At 38.3% G+C, this 15,698-nt stretch overlaps 1 protein-coding gene across 2 annotated transcripts in view; it reads left to right on the top strand.

Moving 5' to 3' along the window:
* EEA1 (early endosome antigen 1) overlaps window positions 1–15,698 on the top strand; it is a 69,177-nt gene that overhangs the window by 42,847 nt on the left and 10,632 nt on the right. For both annotated transcript variants that reach the window (XM_042025422.1, XM_042025416.1), the window contains 8 exons: window positions 1,470–1,609; window positions 2,161–2,491; window positions 3,968–4,069; window positions 5,127–5,321; window positions 6,560–6,742; window positions 12,734–12,919; window positions 13,337–13,468; window positions 15,221–15,406. In XM_042025422.1, the coding sequence (XP_041881356.1) occupies window positions 1,470–1,609; window positions 2,161–2,491; window positions 3,968–4,069; window positions 5,127–5,321; window positions 6,560–6,742; window positions 12,734–12,919; window positions 13,337–13,468; window positions 15,221–15,406 (1,455 nt within the window). The remainder of the gene's footprint in view (window positions 1–1,469; window positions 1,610–2,160; window positions 2,492–3,967; window positions 4,070–5,126; window positions 5,322–6,559; window positions 6,743–12,733; window positions 12,920–13,336; window positions 13,469–15,220; window positions 15,407–15,698) is intronic.

Raw genomic sequence — 15,698 nt, 5'->3', positions numbered from 1 at the left:
TATGTTCCAAAACTGGAGTTTTCGAGTTTGAACTTAAACACTTTACAAGTGGTAGCAGGGAATATGTGTTACACTGGTTAGCCCTGTTTAACACTGCCTGTCTGGTTTAATTTATTTCTGAAGCCCTTCAGTAGGCTTTATAGCAATATTTATTTATCACTCTTTCATCTCTTAGCTTGGTCTGGAGTTTTGCATTCCAGTACTGAAATCAGTTTTTATTTTAAAGTGCACATAATGCTGGCAGAGGGTTTGCTGAACTTTTTGGTGTTTTGATACACTAGTATTTTCAGTTAAGGATATGGATTAGTCCTAATGCTTGAGAGCTTTAAAATTTGGGCTTTGACCTTTGTTCAATATTTGTTAAAAATTCTTGGTAGTCAAAATTTGTAACAGACAAAAGCATATGATACAGGGATCATGGGAGCAATGCAGAACTGATTTTGCAGTGTTGTCTGTCTGTTTTGAGGCAGGTTAGTAGACTTTATGCTCAAGATTGAGTTGGGTGTTTTTCCTAGCTTATGTGCTCTATAGAAGAGAATGAAGATTGTTTTCCCTGTATGAAATTTTAAATCCAATGCTATTAAAAAATAAAGCTGTCGTGCATTTCTTTATCAGCATAATTATTTTTTTCTTCCATCTCTTCTTTTGAACAGTTTTTTTTTTCCTACCTACTTTGATTTGTGTTTTTATTTTTCATTCTTCTGCTGAAGTTTCATAAGTTGCCAGTAGACAAAAATGCTTGGGAGGAATACAGAGCTTGCTTGCGTATGATTTTATGAGTTTCCTGGTAGCTGAAGTGTGAAACTGAGCAGGATTGTTGGTGCTGTCAACAGGAAGGCAATTCTATGTAAAATCTTGGCATCTTCACCATTCTTTGAGATTATTCCAGCTGAATGTGTGGCATTTAAAAAAGTAGAAAAAAAAATAGAAAACAAAAAGACCTCAGGAATTTTTTTTGAGAAACTTGGCCACTTTGTTTTATGGCCACTGTGTGAGAGCAGAAGTGCCTGTAAAACAGCCAGTATGCTGAAGAGTCTAAACAGTGCCCACTTCCTGAAGGCTCCTGTGTTCTTTATAGTCCATATGAGTGAAAAAGTACCTTTGGAAAAAAACAGAAAAAAACCTTTCCAGGTGAGCATAGAATTTTCTTCCCAGCTGTAGTTCATGTCTTTGCTTTTACTGTAAAACTTTTTATCTATTACTTTGCAGTAAAATGCTGGCTTGGCCTTTAATTTAAAGATGGTTTTAGAATGTTTTACCAAAACAGTTCTGGAGGAGCAGGTGATTAGCAGGAACTAAATAATGAAACATAAATAGCAAAGTAATGAAACAGGCAGATTATGTGTGAGAGTTGTGACTGCTTTCTACAGTTATTGCTACTCACAGACTAGATGACTTTGCATTCTATTGCTATTTTTATTTTGTTGGTTGTGTTCTGATGGCTCTATCTTTTTATTTTTCTCTCTCAGAAGTTTGAAGGTGACATTCTTGATGCTAAAGCAAGTAAAGACCAAGCTCTTCAGGAGTTACAGCAACAGCGAAATCAGTCTACAGAATTAGACCTCCGAATAGCAGAGCTCAGTAAACAACTTGAAGCAGCAAGAGAAGCGTATGCATTTCCTGTGTTACAGTACTTTTCAAAGTCAGACATAAAACTGGAGCAGTTTGGAATAGAGTTGAAATTTTCTGCTTCTCTCCTGTGATTTCATGAAGTCATAAACAAGAGCTGTGTCCCCTCTGCTACAAGAACTGTGCTGTATCCTACCTGTTGTCTTTCACTCCATCTGCCATGTTGTCTCATGGGAATCACTGACTGCTCTGATTCACTACACTTCTTCAGTTTATTCACTATGCTTGTTGTCAGCTAAATATTGGAGCAGTTTGATATAGTGAGGTCCATCTTTAAATATCCATAGCTCTGTAACCTTTTTCAAATACAAATTTGTAATTTTTGTATAAGCAGCAAAGGGGTAGTTTCTGTTCATTATAGTTGATGAAGAAAGAACCATCTCAAAACTAGTTTCTAGAGCTGCTGTTTTGTCTTAACTAGAGGATTAAGAGGGCAATGCCCATGGATAAAAATAGGGACATTTAAGGACACAAAAGAACCTCTGAAAAATAACTTTTAAAAAGGTACCTTTTATCTTTTTGTATTTGCAGGATGTCTAATGCTCAATTGGATTTGCAGAAGAAATCTGAGGCCCTTGACCAAGCAAACCAACAAATTTCAAAGCAGGAGGCAGAAAAGGCCAGTCTCAAACAAAACCTTGAGAAATCAAATCAAGATACAAGTAAACAGCTTAAGGAACTTGACTGTAAAATGCAAGCAGCAACATCAGAGCTGCAACAAGTGAAATTAGAGAAGGATACTCTGTTAAAGGACCTTACAGATGCCAAAGATAAGCTCTCAAAAAGCTCTGAATCCTTCAAGAAAAGAAAGGAGGAATTAGAAAAAGAAATTAAAAAAGGAAAAGCAGCTATGGCAGAAATGGTTAGTAGATTCTTTAATTAGGCATTAAGTTCGGTATATTTACAGTCTGATAAAATGACTTTGCTTTCTGTTTGCAAACAGTGTACATACGATGACAATGCATGAAAATTAGTTATTATAAGGAAAACCAAATCGTGATTTTTCGCAGGTCATACATGTTTCCCACCTTAAATTTTTGCCTGAGTATTTACAGTAGTAAACATCAGTCATATCACGTAACAGGATCCTTTCTTCTTGCTGCATGCCTTTAACACAGTGAAGAAACCAAATGGAGACAAGTGGTGAAACAATTTGATGGGAAATGTCCCCCTTTTAAAAAATACATCAGCTGTATTATAACAACACAAAGTTATAGAACCTTTGGTAAAATGCCGTTGTGTTTAAGAAGTTATTTTTCTGAGGCCTTTTTAATTTCTTTTTTGAAGTCTTCGTATATAGAATTTCCTGTGCACTTGTCTGGACATGCTGGTAAGCTGCATACTGCAGGCAGAGAGAGTAACATCATCTGTCATTTGGGGAATGCCTAGCTTAAGGTATTACTGGAGTACTAGAACTATTTGAGTTTCAGAAGGGTCTTGCAAGTGGCAGTATAACAAGTGCTTGACCACCAGAGCAACCTATTATGGTAAAGAAAGTAAACTATTACTAGAGTTAAAATATACCTTTTTCTTACCTCTTCTGCCTTGGTGGTATGAATGAGCACTATATGAATACATATAGCTCAGTTTTATAGATACAGTTGTTGTGACATCCTTGTCTCAGATGTGGCAAGGGGTGTCTTTCTCATGCCCTTTCATCTTACACATCACCGTTTTCCAGAACCCATTCAGAGCTGCTTTTATTCTGATCTAAAAAAAGATCTGCTCCTAGTTCAAAAGAACATTTTCTTTTACTCATTCCCCTTCTAAAGAAAAACTCTTTCACTTCCTTTTCTTAGTTACTGCTGTTTAAAGATATGTTTCTCCTAAAAACTTGAAGGATTTTCTCCCCAGTTTAGACTTAAAGATCGTAGTCCACATTCTGCTTCTAGTTCTGTAGTCTTTTGGAGGCTTTCCACTATCTTAAATACATGGTATTTGGGATTAACATACAGTTGCATATGCATGGAGGTCTGCAAATGTACTTGTTTGTAAGTTTTAGAACATGAAGGAATTTTAGATCCTGAGACCAATGAGCCTACTACTTCAGCAAGAGGGAGGGCTGCCAACCACAGCTTTAAACAAGGAGACTATCCGTAATCAGAAAAACTCTGGCACCTGGCTGAGTTTATTAGTACAGGGCATCAGATGTGTTCAGCTTAGATTTGCCACTTTAAGTTTTGAGTGGTTTTGAGCTGAAAATGTCTGCAGTTGAGAAGGTAAGATTTTTCATTGAAAATGAAAGCGTTATTTTTTAAGGATTTGTAGATCCTGCAAAAATTCTCGGTACTTGGTCTTAGAAGCTAACAGGAATATTTCTTTGTCTTATGTTTTTTAGGAAAAATCTTGCCAAGAATTAAAACACCAACTTCAGATACAAGCAGAGTCTGTAGCTAAAGAGAGGAATGAATTGAAAAACTCACTGGAAAAAAAGGAGGGGGTAAGTTGTCCACTTAGTTTCAAAAGTCTCAAAACCAGTAATAATAAATGTTTAAAAGATTGATTTTCAGTCTCACCTTCTGGGACTGATGAGAGAGAAAGATGTTTCAGTTCTCAAATTGTAACCTATCTTTGGCACTGAAATAAGGTGATACTAAAACTTCTGCAGAGGGTAATATGAAGCTTTAAAATATAGGTTTTAGTCTTAGTTTTCTGTGTCCCACATACCTTAGCAGGGGATTTTAGCCCTTCGGGTTTTTTCATTAGTGAACCAGTTACTTGATACTACTGTGTCCCCATTTTCTTTTGTACTTCCATACAATAAAAGTTGTCACTTCATATCCTTAGATCTATTTTATTCTCAGGATTATTCAGTATGTTCTCAGTGTAGTTGACAGGACATTTTCAGATATCCTTCAAGGACTGAATTGCTTTTTCAAACTTTTGTAAATCACTTGGTTGTGACTACATAAGGACCAAACGTACTTCTTTTTCAAAGATGAGCATTCAGACAGTGCAGTGCAGCTGGCAGCCTGAAGGACGTCTGCTTTCATGGATTTCTTTACCCAAGGCATCTTCTGTTCCCTAAAGGAATCCGAAAAGATTTGATCAGTGGACATAGTTTGATAGACAGTGAGGGACACTTACTGTCTGAAAGACGTTTGGGGGTGTGCAGGTGTGATGGCAATTGTGTGACTATTGCTGTTACTTCCCTGGCTCCTCACTCGTTCAGCTGAAGTGCTGTGGTGCTCAGTGGAAAGTGCAGAAGGATGAGCTTGGTATATGCTGCAGTTGGCAGCAGGAGAGCCCACACCACTGCTGGTGTAAGCAAAGTTGCCTGATCTTAATTTAGAATGGGTAAAAAAGACTGCTGTAAATTTGGAATAACAGATTATTTTAATGTGTTATGGTAGTTCTTAAAATCTGCTTGCCACTGTTCAGCCATGTAACTCTGAAATAGCAGTGGCACTGTGGGATGGTCTGATTCTGTGAACAGCATGTATGAATGGTTATTTATATTTAAATTAAATACAGTTATTTAATATTTTTGAATGTAGATTTCTAAGCAGTTGTCTATAGACCTTGATTCAGCAAGAGCACAAGTACTGGAAATCCAGGGTCTTCTGAAGGACAAAGAAAAAAGTGAGCAACATCTCCAGGGAAAGCTGAGAGAGTTAAAGGAATCTTTTGAGCAGAAGAAAAAACACAGTGAGACACTGCAAGCTGAATTAAAAACTGCCCTTTTAGAAAAGGTAAGACTGTCCTTTCTTACTCTTATAAGAAGATGAATGTAAATTCCTCTGATAAATACTGAAGCTTTTATGTCAATAACTTTGTGATAAACTCTGTTTGCTGTAGTCTTGTCGGAAATGATAAGGTCAGGATATGGCGGTGAGGTCTTCAGATGCTGTCGGAGATATAAACAACAACATCAACAGCAATAATGAAAAGAACCAGTGCTGAAATATGAATTCCATAGGAATTGAAATTTAATAAAGGGAAAAAATAGGCTAGATTGAATGTGGGTTTTTTGCTTCAGGAGCAAGGCAAGAGCTGCCATTTTCTTGTAAAGCAGTAGAATTTCATGAGAGTATTTTTAGACAAACTCTACAGTGTTTTAAAATGTCCATGGCAGTTTTAAACCAAGTCTTCTCATATTATACCAAAAGAATTTATCTGAGTGACAGTATGAAACTCATAAACCATAATGGAAAGAGTTCAAATGTCTTACAACATTAGGGAATGTTGTGCTGTGTGCCATGCACTGTTAAATGTGGCTCCAGCTTTGGCTGCCCAATGCTACATGGTCATATTTGTGCTTTAGACAGCCTGTGGAAACATTAGATTTTGGTGTCGTGGTTTACCCCAGCCATCAACTCAGCAGCACAGAGCTGCTCGGTGACTGGGGAAGACACCATCACTCCAAACTCCCTCCCTTTCTTCTTCGGCCAGCTTCATATGCTGAGCGTGATGTCATATGGTATGGAATATCCCTTTGGTCAGTGGGATCAGCTGTCCTGGCTGTGCCCTCTCCAGATTCTTGTGCACCTCCAGATTTCTTGTTGATGGGGCAGTGTGAGAAGCAGGAAAGGCCTTGGCTCTGTATGAGCGCTGCTAAGCAGTAGCTAAAACATCCCTGTGACAACAACACTGTTCCCACCATAAATCCAAAACACAGCCCCCAAACTAACTCCTATGAAGAAAATTCTACCTCAGCCAAAACCAGCACACTTGGAAACATTATTCCAATTTTTAATATTTGGTCTTAATGTGTTTCACTTAGTATTTTGTCATGAATTAAATTTTGTTGTTAAATTAGTTATAAAACCTTGCTGCAAAATCACAAATATCAGGTTACTGAACTGCTATTTCATAAGAGGAACAAAATTCTCTTCTTGCAGTAGAAATGCATTTTTGAAATTTTTTGAAATGCTTAAGCTAACTTTACTGTGTGCAACTTTAACTAAAACTTTCTATGCTTATGTTTCAGGCAGAGCTGGAGAATAAACTACAACAGCAGTCTATTTTGTCAGCACAGGAACTTAAAGCAGAGAAAGGCAAGCTAGCAGACTTACAGAAGGCCCATGATAAACATAAAGAAAATATGGAGAAGCTGCAACTGGATCTTTATGGGAAAGAGTCTGAGCTGCTGGCAACCAGGCAAGACCTTAAGGTACTTGCAGTCATTTTAATGTCGTATGTGACTTAGTAGATGTTAATATCCATTTTGAAGACCAAGAAACAATGCAGGAACTGTATAAGTGAAAAAAAATCTCTTCTGCTATATATAGAATTTAGTGCTGTTAAATCCCTTCCCTTGAGACAAAGGATATTCTGAAACTAATTTAAAGCCAAACATATTTGCCAGTTTACCTGAAATACCCTTGCATTTCTGCAGCAGCAAAGTGAAAGGTGATTTAGTTTTATATTCATTAAAGAGTTATTTTTTTAATGTTGCTTTTTCTTGTTATACTGTAGCTTTCAGCTAATTTTAATAGTGTAGCTAATTACGGCAAGGTCTGCTAGCATGTGAGTAACTGCTATCTTCTGGATGATTTAACTAAAATATTCCTGGCTGATGGTAGATGTTGAGAGATGTCAAACTTACAGAAACAGTAGGCTTATAGACCTACCTGGAATACAGTTTAGTCCTTGAAGTTTTTGCTATTCCTAAACTGAAGTTACCTGGTTTTGTATTAGTGTGCAGTGCCTTCAGAGAGGTATTGCTGAGAGCTGAGCCAGTCAACAAAGGTGTTTTTTGGCTTTTTTTTATAACCCTCTGCTTCATGTCGGTACTAAGCCAATGCTTCAGTTAGTCCTGGGACATACTGTGCTGCACAGACCGGCTGTCTGCTGGCAAGATTTGTAGCTTAAGTGCTTTTCACTCCAGATAAATCCCACTGCAGGTTTGTCTTGCGTCCAACGCTGTTGCTCTAGGCTCTTCTGAAGTTTATGGAGAGGAATAGATGCTTTGGGGAGACAGATCATCTGATCTGCTTTAGATGTCAGCTTCTGTTTGCTTTGTTATGTATAAAGGGAGCTTGTGGTGACTGCTTAGATTTCATTGTTCCCTGCTTTGATTTCATCGTTCCCTTTCTCCCAAAGGTGGGCCTTTCAATCCCACTACTGAAACCCTTAGAGGTCTTGTGGCTGTTTCACACTGGCCCATGTGAGCTTTGGAGCCCTAGCCAAACTCCATGCTCAGGTTATTTTAAGAAATAGAGAAATACCTCTTCTACATATAGGCCACTGCAGTTGCAGGAAACTCACTCCTCCTCTGTAGTACTAAATTACCTGCCATGTTTCCCTGCAGGTTATTGAAGCTTTACTTTCAGTGCAGCATGGTTGAATCGCTATGTTAAATTGTGGAGAACTTCTGCATGATTAACAAGCAGTGGTGGCTTAAGCATATTCTTTCTTTCAGTCTGTTACTATTGCACATATACATCTGTGAGTTTATTTCCTGCACTGCATTTAAATCACCTTTTGGTAATGCAATGGCCTGTAGAAACATTGGATGTGTTCAGTAACTTGGGGGTTTTTTTGGTATAATTTTCATTAAAGTATCACTTGTTGCAAAATAGCTGTGAATAAGTATTATTATTAGAGCAGTTTGATGACCTCTAGTTCTGGCAAGTATAAAATAGGACAGGAAGTGTCTCACATGTATTTAGACCCAATGGGGATGGTAGCGAGAGAGAGAGGACTCTATGCAAAAAGGTAAAATAAGGTAATGGCAATGGGGAAACAAGATTTTTAACGTGAGTAGTCAGGTAACTTGATTTATTATGTAAGTTTCTGTGGAGCCTAGAGAGACTGAAGAAGATTGGGGTCCTAAATAATTGTCTTGGTTTTTGAGACAAAACTTCAGGAGGAAACACTCCTGAGTGAGTGTCTCCTCCAAAGGGAAAAGGGCCTCCCCTTTTCCTCCGTCAATGAGACAAATGGGTCACAAGGAGTGAAAGTGGGAAAAAGAAACCAAACTGTTTATTAACACATGAACAAAACAGGGTAGAACAGGATGGAAAAAACCCCTCAAAATACAACAAATTCCCGGAGAGGGAACAGACACGCGGGCTTGGACCAGCCAGGGCCACCCCTGCAGGCTCCTCGGACCGGCGAGGAGGGAAGGGAGGCAGTGAGGCAAGGGGAAGGAAAGGGAAAAAAGAACAAGAAAAGGAACCCAACAGAACCTTTTCCCAGCTAGCTGGAACACAAAGGAAACCCAAAAGCAGCACACCGCTCACTCCTTCCCGAGCCCCTGAGCCGTTGGGCTGAGCCGTTGAACTGCCCCGCACTCGGTCCCGTGGCTCCGGCCCCCGGGTCCATCCTAAAGAAACAGCGTCCTTGGGCATTGAGCGGATGGTTAAGGAATAAAGCAGCTTCATTACATCACCCCAGGACAGTACTGAAGTGGTGTACCAATTTAGAGCCCATTTGGACACCAATTTTTTTTTTTTCCCGGAAGATGTAGAAGAGGGAAAAAGTGGGGAGCTGATCCTTAAGCATGGCTGTGCTACCTCAGTGCAACGTTAAACTAAAGAAGCAGTGGTAGCTTGTCTTAGAAGACCACAAAAGAAAAGCACGTTCAGACACTCTCCGAGTGACAATGTTAGTCTTGAGAGCTGAATATCAAAATGCCACTCAAGTCAGAAGAACTTTATAGTAGCCCTTCACAGCCTATTCAAAATGAGTTCTGCATGATGTTTTTGCCTTGGGCAAGTTACTTTTTAAAAGTAGCTCATTTGAGCCAGAGCTGTGTGTTTTGCTTAAAGTTTGGAACCAAAGCCGATGGTTAGGCTGAGCTTTAGATTGGCCTTAATCTTCTTAGTAGGCAGTGGTAGAAGTTTTTAAAACTGGTCTGTATGTAGAGTCAGCTTGGGTGTCATTCAGTGCAGGATTTTCAGCAGAGATATGAACTCCCTGCACAGCTGTGTTGAGTCAGCAGCGTCAGAAGCCCAGCATTGTCCAGAACAGGCATGGCCAGGCCATATCGTGACATCCAAGCAATGCTGGAGTTAAAAGGGAAAACTTAAACATCCTCGCGTGCTGTGGCACCATGCTGTTGGCGGGGCCAAGGTTCCAGGCGTGAGGATGGATCACGAGGGGCTGTGTGGGTGACGTGTAGGGTAGCTCCTGAGAGGGCCCGGCGGGAGTTGGGCTGTACACAGAGCACCATCTGCTGGCGTTTGTTGGGAATAGCACTGCTGGGATCGATGGCTCCTCTCTGGCGGGGAGGCGGAGGTGGCGTTGAGAAGGGAGCGAGCGCTTCGGGGCGGTTTGCGGCTGGAGATCCAGCGCTGCCTGAGCCAGAGCTGCGGAGCGGGGCGCTGCTCTCCGCAGGGCCATCGGCACCGCGGAGCCCGAGCTTCTGCGTCCACAGCAGGGCACCCGGGCCATGTTGCTGTGGCCAGATGCAAACTGTGAGGCTCTGAGTCCTGCAAACTAAAGAAGTGTTGTAATTAAATAAATAAATAATACAATAAATAATAAAATTGGAACTGGGAATGTAGTTATAATTTTATGGATACTATTTGCTGCAAACTTACTTTGGTTTAAAAATGTCTCTAACAGTAACTTCACACACATTTTTGTCTTTGTGACTGGAAAAAGAGATAGGGTAGGATTTGAGTGCTTGTTAAAGCTGTGTTTTTTGATAACAAAGGATATATATAATTAAAAAAGAATACCGCCAAATAATTTCTGTATATACACACACCTATTTATACAAATATCTGTTTGTGTATATATATTCATACCTTTTTTTTGTGAAAAAGGCATTTTTTTATATAGAAGAGTTAATAAAAATGTTCAAACTGTTATTTTTTCCTTGATTTTGACTTAGTGTGAGGACACTTTCTGTGAATCTGATCTCCTGAGCTCTGCCAAGTGTTCTTGAGTTTTGGCATTCGTGCTTTTTGTAGTCAGTCCTGGTTTCTTCTGTTTTTTCAAAAGAATGTTTCTTTGTCTCCAATGTTGGCATTGCTGCCAGCATATATTCAGTGAATGTTCTGGAACAAAATTCACGCTTGCCAGACCTCAGTTCTGTAAGTCAGGAGCCTAAGTTGCATACAGTCAGTCTAACTCTTTTTCTTAGGGAGTGAAGAGAGATCAGGTTAGCATCTGTGAATAATTTAATGTTGGTCCTTGTGGACTGGGATCAGGGAGCACACAGACTCACATGCTTGTTCGTGCACTTCATGTAGGTGGAATGAATCTGGGTCCCACCACCCTGCTAGGACCAGTTGTGATGTTGGCACAACGATTTGCACTGGCACAGGCCAGGCTGTAGTGAATCAAACTGTAATTTTCAAATATCTGTATTTATTTAAACTCTATACCAGTCAACCTAGCATTCTTCTTTATTTACAAAAATGAGTACTGATTGACCTCTTTTGTTCTGTACCTGTTCCTTGTCTCAGTCTCGGTATAGACACAGTGAGATAACCTGTCCAGTGCAGAGACTTTGTGGGGTGGATTGAGAGAGAAGTACCCCACTAGTGTATGGGTGTCACTATCTACTTCATCAAATTTCATTATCTGATGCTAGAAAATTTGATGTAACCACATTTCTTCTATTGGAAACAAATGTGAATAAAAGCTGTGGCTTTATATTATGCTTCGTTCTAAAACTGCAGAGACTGTTGGGTTTTCCTGTGAAGATCTTATATGATGATGCTAGACTTCCTGTCCTTCCTCAATGTTAGGAAAATATGGTATTCCACTGAACACAATGGAGCAGAGTGGGATAATTTTACTTTCTGAAATGCCCACCCTGCTGAAACCTTGAAAACTGCTAAAGCACCTCCTATTTTGCTTACAAAAAATTCTGAGTCAACACCTTTCAAAATGCTAAGTAGTAAACTCTAATACCTCAGAAAGCAAATAAAGTAATTTATTTGAAAATTAATTTTAAAAGCCATTGTGAGCTTTTTAAGAGTCATGGGGATTGTTGAAAATGCTGTTGAATCAGCAGTGTTCCATCACTGCTGTTTCAAATTAAGTCTGTCTCTACAAGCAAAATACTTCAGATATTACAAAGGAGGATCATGAGGCATCAGAAATGAATTAGCTTTTAAATCAACATGGGAGTGACTAAAGCATATGCATAATTGAATGAAGGGAAAATTCTGCTTATAGTTCCTTTTAAAACTACTAACCTTCAACAAGAGGTTTGATTAATATTTAAGCAAGAGCTTCAAAAACAATTGAGTTTGTCTTGAAAAAAATTGAAATCCTTACTGCTGCACTGAAGGCAATAAACTTATTACTAATAATAAATCTCAGCTCATCTTCTGTATCATAGCATCAAAAATTTCCATAAAATTCCAATATTTTGAAGAAGTGGATGAGTTTGTTTGGTTTTTTTTCTTGTGGGTTCCAAGTGGAACTGGTCTTTACCTAAGGTAGAAGGTTTAAAAAAGTAACCTCCAGAACATTAACTCAGAAAGACCCCCGAAGTTTGATTTTGCTGTGAGCAAACAAACTGAGCTTTGGCTTTGGGTGCAAGTTTTGGATTGTTTCTTGGGATTTTGTGAGATAAATCAAAGTTTTTTTCTAGCTAATGGTGAGAGTTAGAGGCAAATGAACTATCATCTGTAGCTTTTGAATGAAAGTTTAAACTTAATGTTTAAAATGCTTGTGCAGCAGAAACTGTGAAACATTTTCTCCTGATATTAGCATTTTTATCTTGTACATTTCACTTCAGAATTTTAAGAAATTTTACAGTTGTTCTAGCACTAACTTTATTAAGTCATTGGTAAAAAATAGCACTGAATTATTTTTGAAATCTTCAAAGTATAGCTTAACTGGTTCTTAAGTAACAGAAGTCTAGAGTTATAGAACTGTTGATTTGCCTAGATAAAATAAATTTGTGTGAGCAAATTCAAGTTCATTCTCTTTTTGTCAGTTTTTATTCTCCGCCTTTCTGCATGTTTTCACCTTTTGTCTGTGTAAGGACGAAAGCTGGAATATGTACAGCAAGGTTTGTTCCTGGAAATTACTTTGTAAACTAGAAGTTTCTGTAGTTATGCTCTGTCAACATTTGAAGCTAAATGTTACCCTCTAGGTAGAAATTTTTCGACTTGGAAAATGTTTAACTGGCTGTTTAGTATTTGAAGCTTTTATACTGGCAGATAACTTGCAGAACTCTCTTTTTAATTAGTCCACAGAAGAAAAACTTGCTCTAGCTCAAGAAGAATTAGTTTCCAGCAGGAATCGAATTGCTAGCAATAATCAACAGATTCAGGAGCTGAAGAAAGCTAAGTCTACACTGGAGCAGGATGCATCAAGGAAAGAACAGCAGCTGGGTGAGAAGACCAAAATGCTACAAGATCTTCAGAATGACAGGGTAAATGCCTCTGCCTTTTGAAATCTCCACACAGTCACATCCACCCCATGCAGGCACCTTTTATTATTTTCTATTACATCTCTAATTTGAGAGCATAACAATGACTGTTTTACTGAACCTCTGGTAAAAAGACTTAAAAAAGAGACAGTTGTAGTGAATTTGGTTCAAAATATGCTGCTGATTTGTTCTAGACAGGTTTGTGGCTAGACAGGCGGGAAAACATTAGTTTTAAATCTAAAACTGCAATCATGCTGCTAATTGCGTTACAAACTGTGGATAGGTATATGGCAGTTGTTTCCCCATAATTACAAAGCCACCAAGTACTTTTTGGACCCTGGATGTTTTTTGATTGGTTGGGTTTTTTATTTTGTGAACTTGGAAGAAGTAACTTTTCTAGCACTTTTATTTCTCTTCAAGATTTTGAAAGAAAAAGATTTGGCTAATGAAAAATGTAAAACTGCAGAGCTCCAGGAAATAAGGACTAGACTTGAAAAAGAAAGTGCCAAGCTGGGTGAAGAGCTTAGAGCCTGCAAGCAAGAATTTGAGAAGGTATTGAGACAAGCTGAGTCTTCTTCATGTGTTTGGTTATCTGATGAGAAATATGTGCCTACTCAGTAGATGTTATCTGGAATGGCTTTGCAAAGATGGTTACTGTAAATATTGGTATTACAGGTAAGGGAACCAAAGCCCAGATTTTGTTGAGCTTCCTCAGCAATGATGTCTTGATTGGTGATGATCCTTGAGTATCAGGGCCTAGTGAGCCAGGTGGGCTGCATAACTTGTCTTGGCTTCAGGATGGGTTGTATGTCCCGGCTTTTCTTTAGTTCCACTGTAAATTCACTCTGCACACCCCTGCTTGACTCTTCTGCAATGAAAGGCTGTCCAAAAGAGTCACAATGGTGAACTTTTCCAGATATTCTAGGCACATCTGGGGCATCTCAGGCATGCACGGTAGAGTTGAAACTCCCTTAGTGTTGTTTAATAAAATGTCTTAGAAAGTCACAGTTGGGGAAGAAACAATGTCAGGCACCTCATAAAAGACAAACTCTTTTCCAAAATCATAACAATCAGTTGAGCTCCCTAAAGGGTAAAAGTTGGGAGGCTTTAATGAAATAATTTTTAGTCTTCAATAAAACTAACTGTTTCTTGTCAAACTCTATATATTCTGTTTTTTAGTCTCTATAAAAACAAACATTCCTAAAAGGCTGTAGTTTGTGTTTTCCATAATGAACTACTAGCAGTTATATTTGCATCTGTTAAGCACACTTAAATTGTTGTGCAAGTATAAATACAGGTACAATTCCTTATACACTAATAAGAAAATAACATGAGAACTTACGACCTTCAGATGTTCTTTTGTTCTCCATTGTTTAGGAAAAGGTCTGTAATTTTTAGGTATAAGTCTGTACTTTGTTTCTCTTAGGCAATCTGTGCTTGGGGAAAGGTATTCTAATTCTTGTTCCTAAAATCTCTATTCTAAAGAATAAAATTTATAAAGATGTAAAACGTGTGCACACCAGTGTCAGGTTAATAGTCATTTCTTGATCTCCTTACAAGCAATCAGGCTGAGAGTCTCCAAAGACTTAAATTCTGTTTCCCATCTCCTAGCAAGGAATGGATGTATACCTATCTGTAGGGCATCCTCGTGTTCTGAGGATATGTTCTCTTCACTGTCCTTGGTTTGGTTTTAACTTGTATTCTGAATTTTTGTTTATGCAAAAGTGGTTCACCCCTATTAGTCTGTTAGTACCTACATGCTTGGCTGTGTAATTTTAAGGAAAGTGATTTCTATAAATTAAACTAACTATTCTACTTGAGTTCAGTTACAGAAGAACAAGTAAAGCCATTATTTATATCATCCCACTTGCTTTAAACAGAGAGTAATTTTTTATACATTTAAGACTAATAGAAACTAACTTTCTTAGATTGTCATTACAAAGTTTTAGACCTCATTATTGCAACCAGAGAACAATGTGAAGTAAATTTTAGAACAGTACCTAGAAAATGACAACGGATGCATCTTTTCAAGGAATAGAAAACAATTCAACAGATCTTCCTCTCTACTTAGCAGAAACATGCATTAAAATATTTTTAAAATTAAATGTTGATCATAGTATAAGTTTAAAATCTTTGATCATGAAAATCACTGATGCTTTGCGCTATAAAACCATCCTTTCTTCCAGTGATAAAACTAAAAATTATTGTTGTCCTCTCCTAGGAAAGGATTACAGTCTTTTTGAATTTAAATCCATTTACACTTTCAGTGTTGCTACTTTAACTTTGAACTCTATATCCTAACAGGAGGTGGCAAATCTCAAGGATGCAAACCAGCTATTGATTCAACAGAAATTAGAACTGCAGGGCAAAATAGATAATACAAATTCAACTCTGGAACAGGAGAAACAAAAACATCAAGCTGTCAAAGATCAGCTGGAAAAAAGAGAAGAGGAGCTGAAGAAAGAATGTGCTGAAATTGAAGCCAAACTGGTTAGTATTTAGAGAGTATGAGACTGCTGTTTTGTGAACATGCCTTTGGATTCTTCTCTTTGGGACAGAAAAGAAGCAATGGGTTGACTTCAGTTTCGCTTTACATGAGTTTCTGAATGACAAGATCAAAAATCTTTGAGGCATTTAATGGTATAGGAAAATTCAGTGAGGTGATGGCCTTGTCTAGTAGAGTTTGTTGATTAAAGGTAGTGATTCTGTTCCGGTAAGATTCTTTGCCTCAATTAAATATAAGGAATAGACAGAGAATGCTTGGAAGCTTGTTTTTCATTTT

Source organism: Corvus kubaryi, unplaced genomic scaffold, assembly GCF_017639235.1.
Source record: "Corvus kubaryi isolate FWS band 111438036 unplaced genomic scaffold, C.kubaryi_AGA036_p1.0 129, whole genome shotgun sequence".
NCBI classification, from domain to species: domain Eukaryota; kingdom Metazoa; phylum Chordata; class Aves; order Passeriformes; family Corvidae; genus Corvus; species Corvus kubaryi.
The sequence above is the reverse complement of the archived record's forward strand: the minus strand, read 5'-3'. Positions and strand labels throughout refer to the sequence as shown.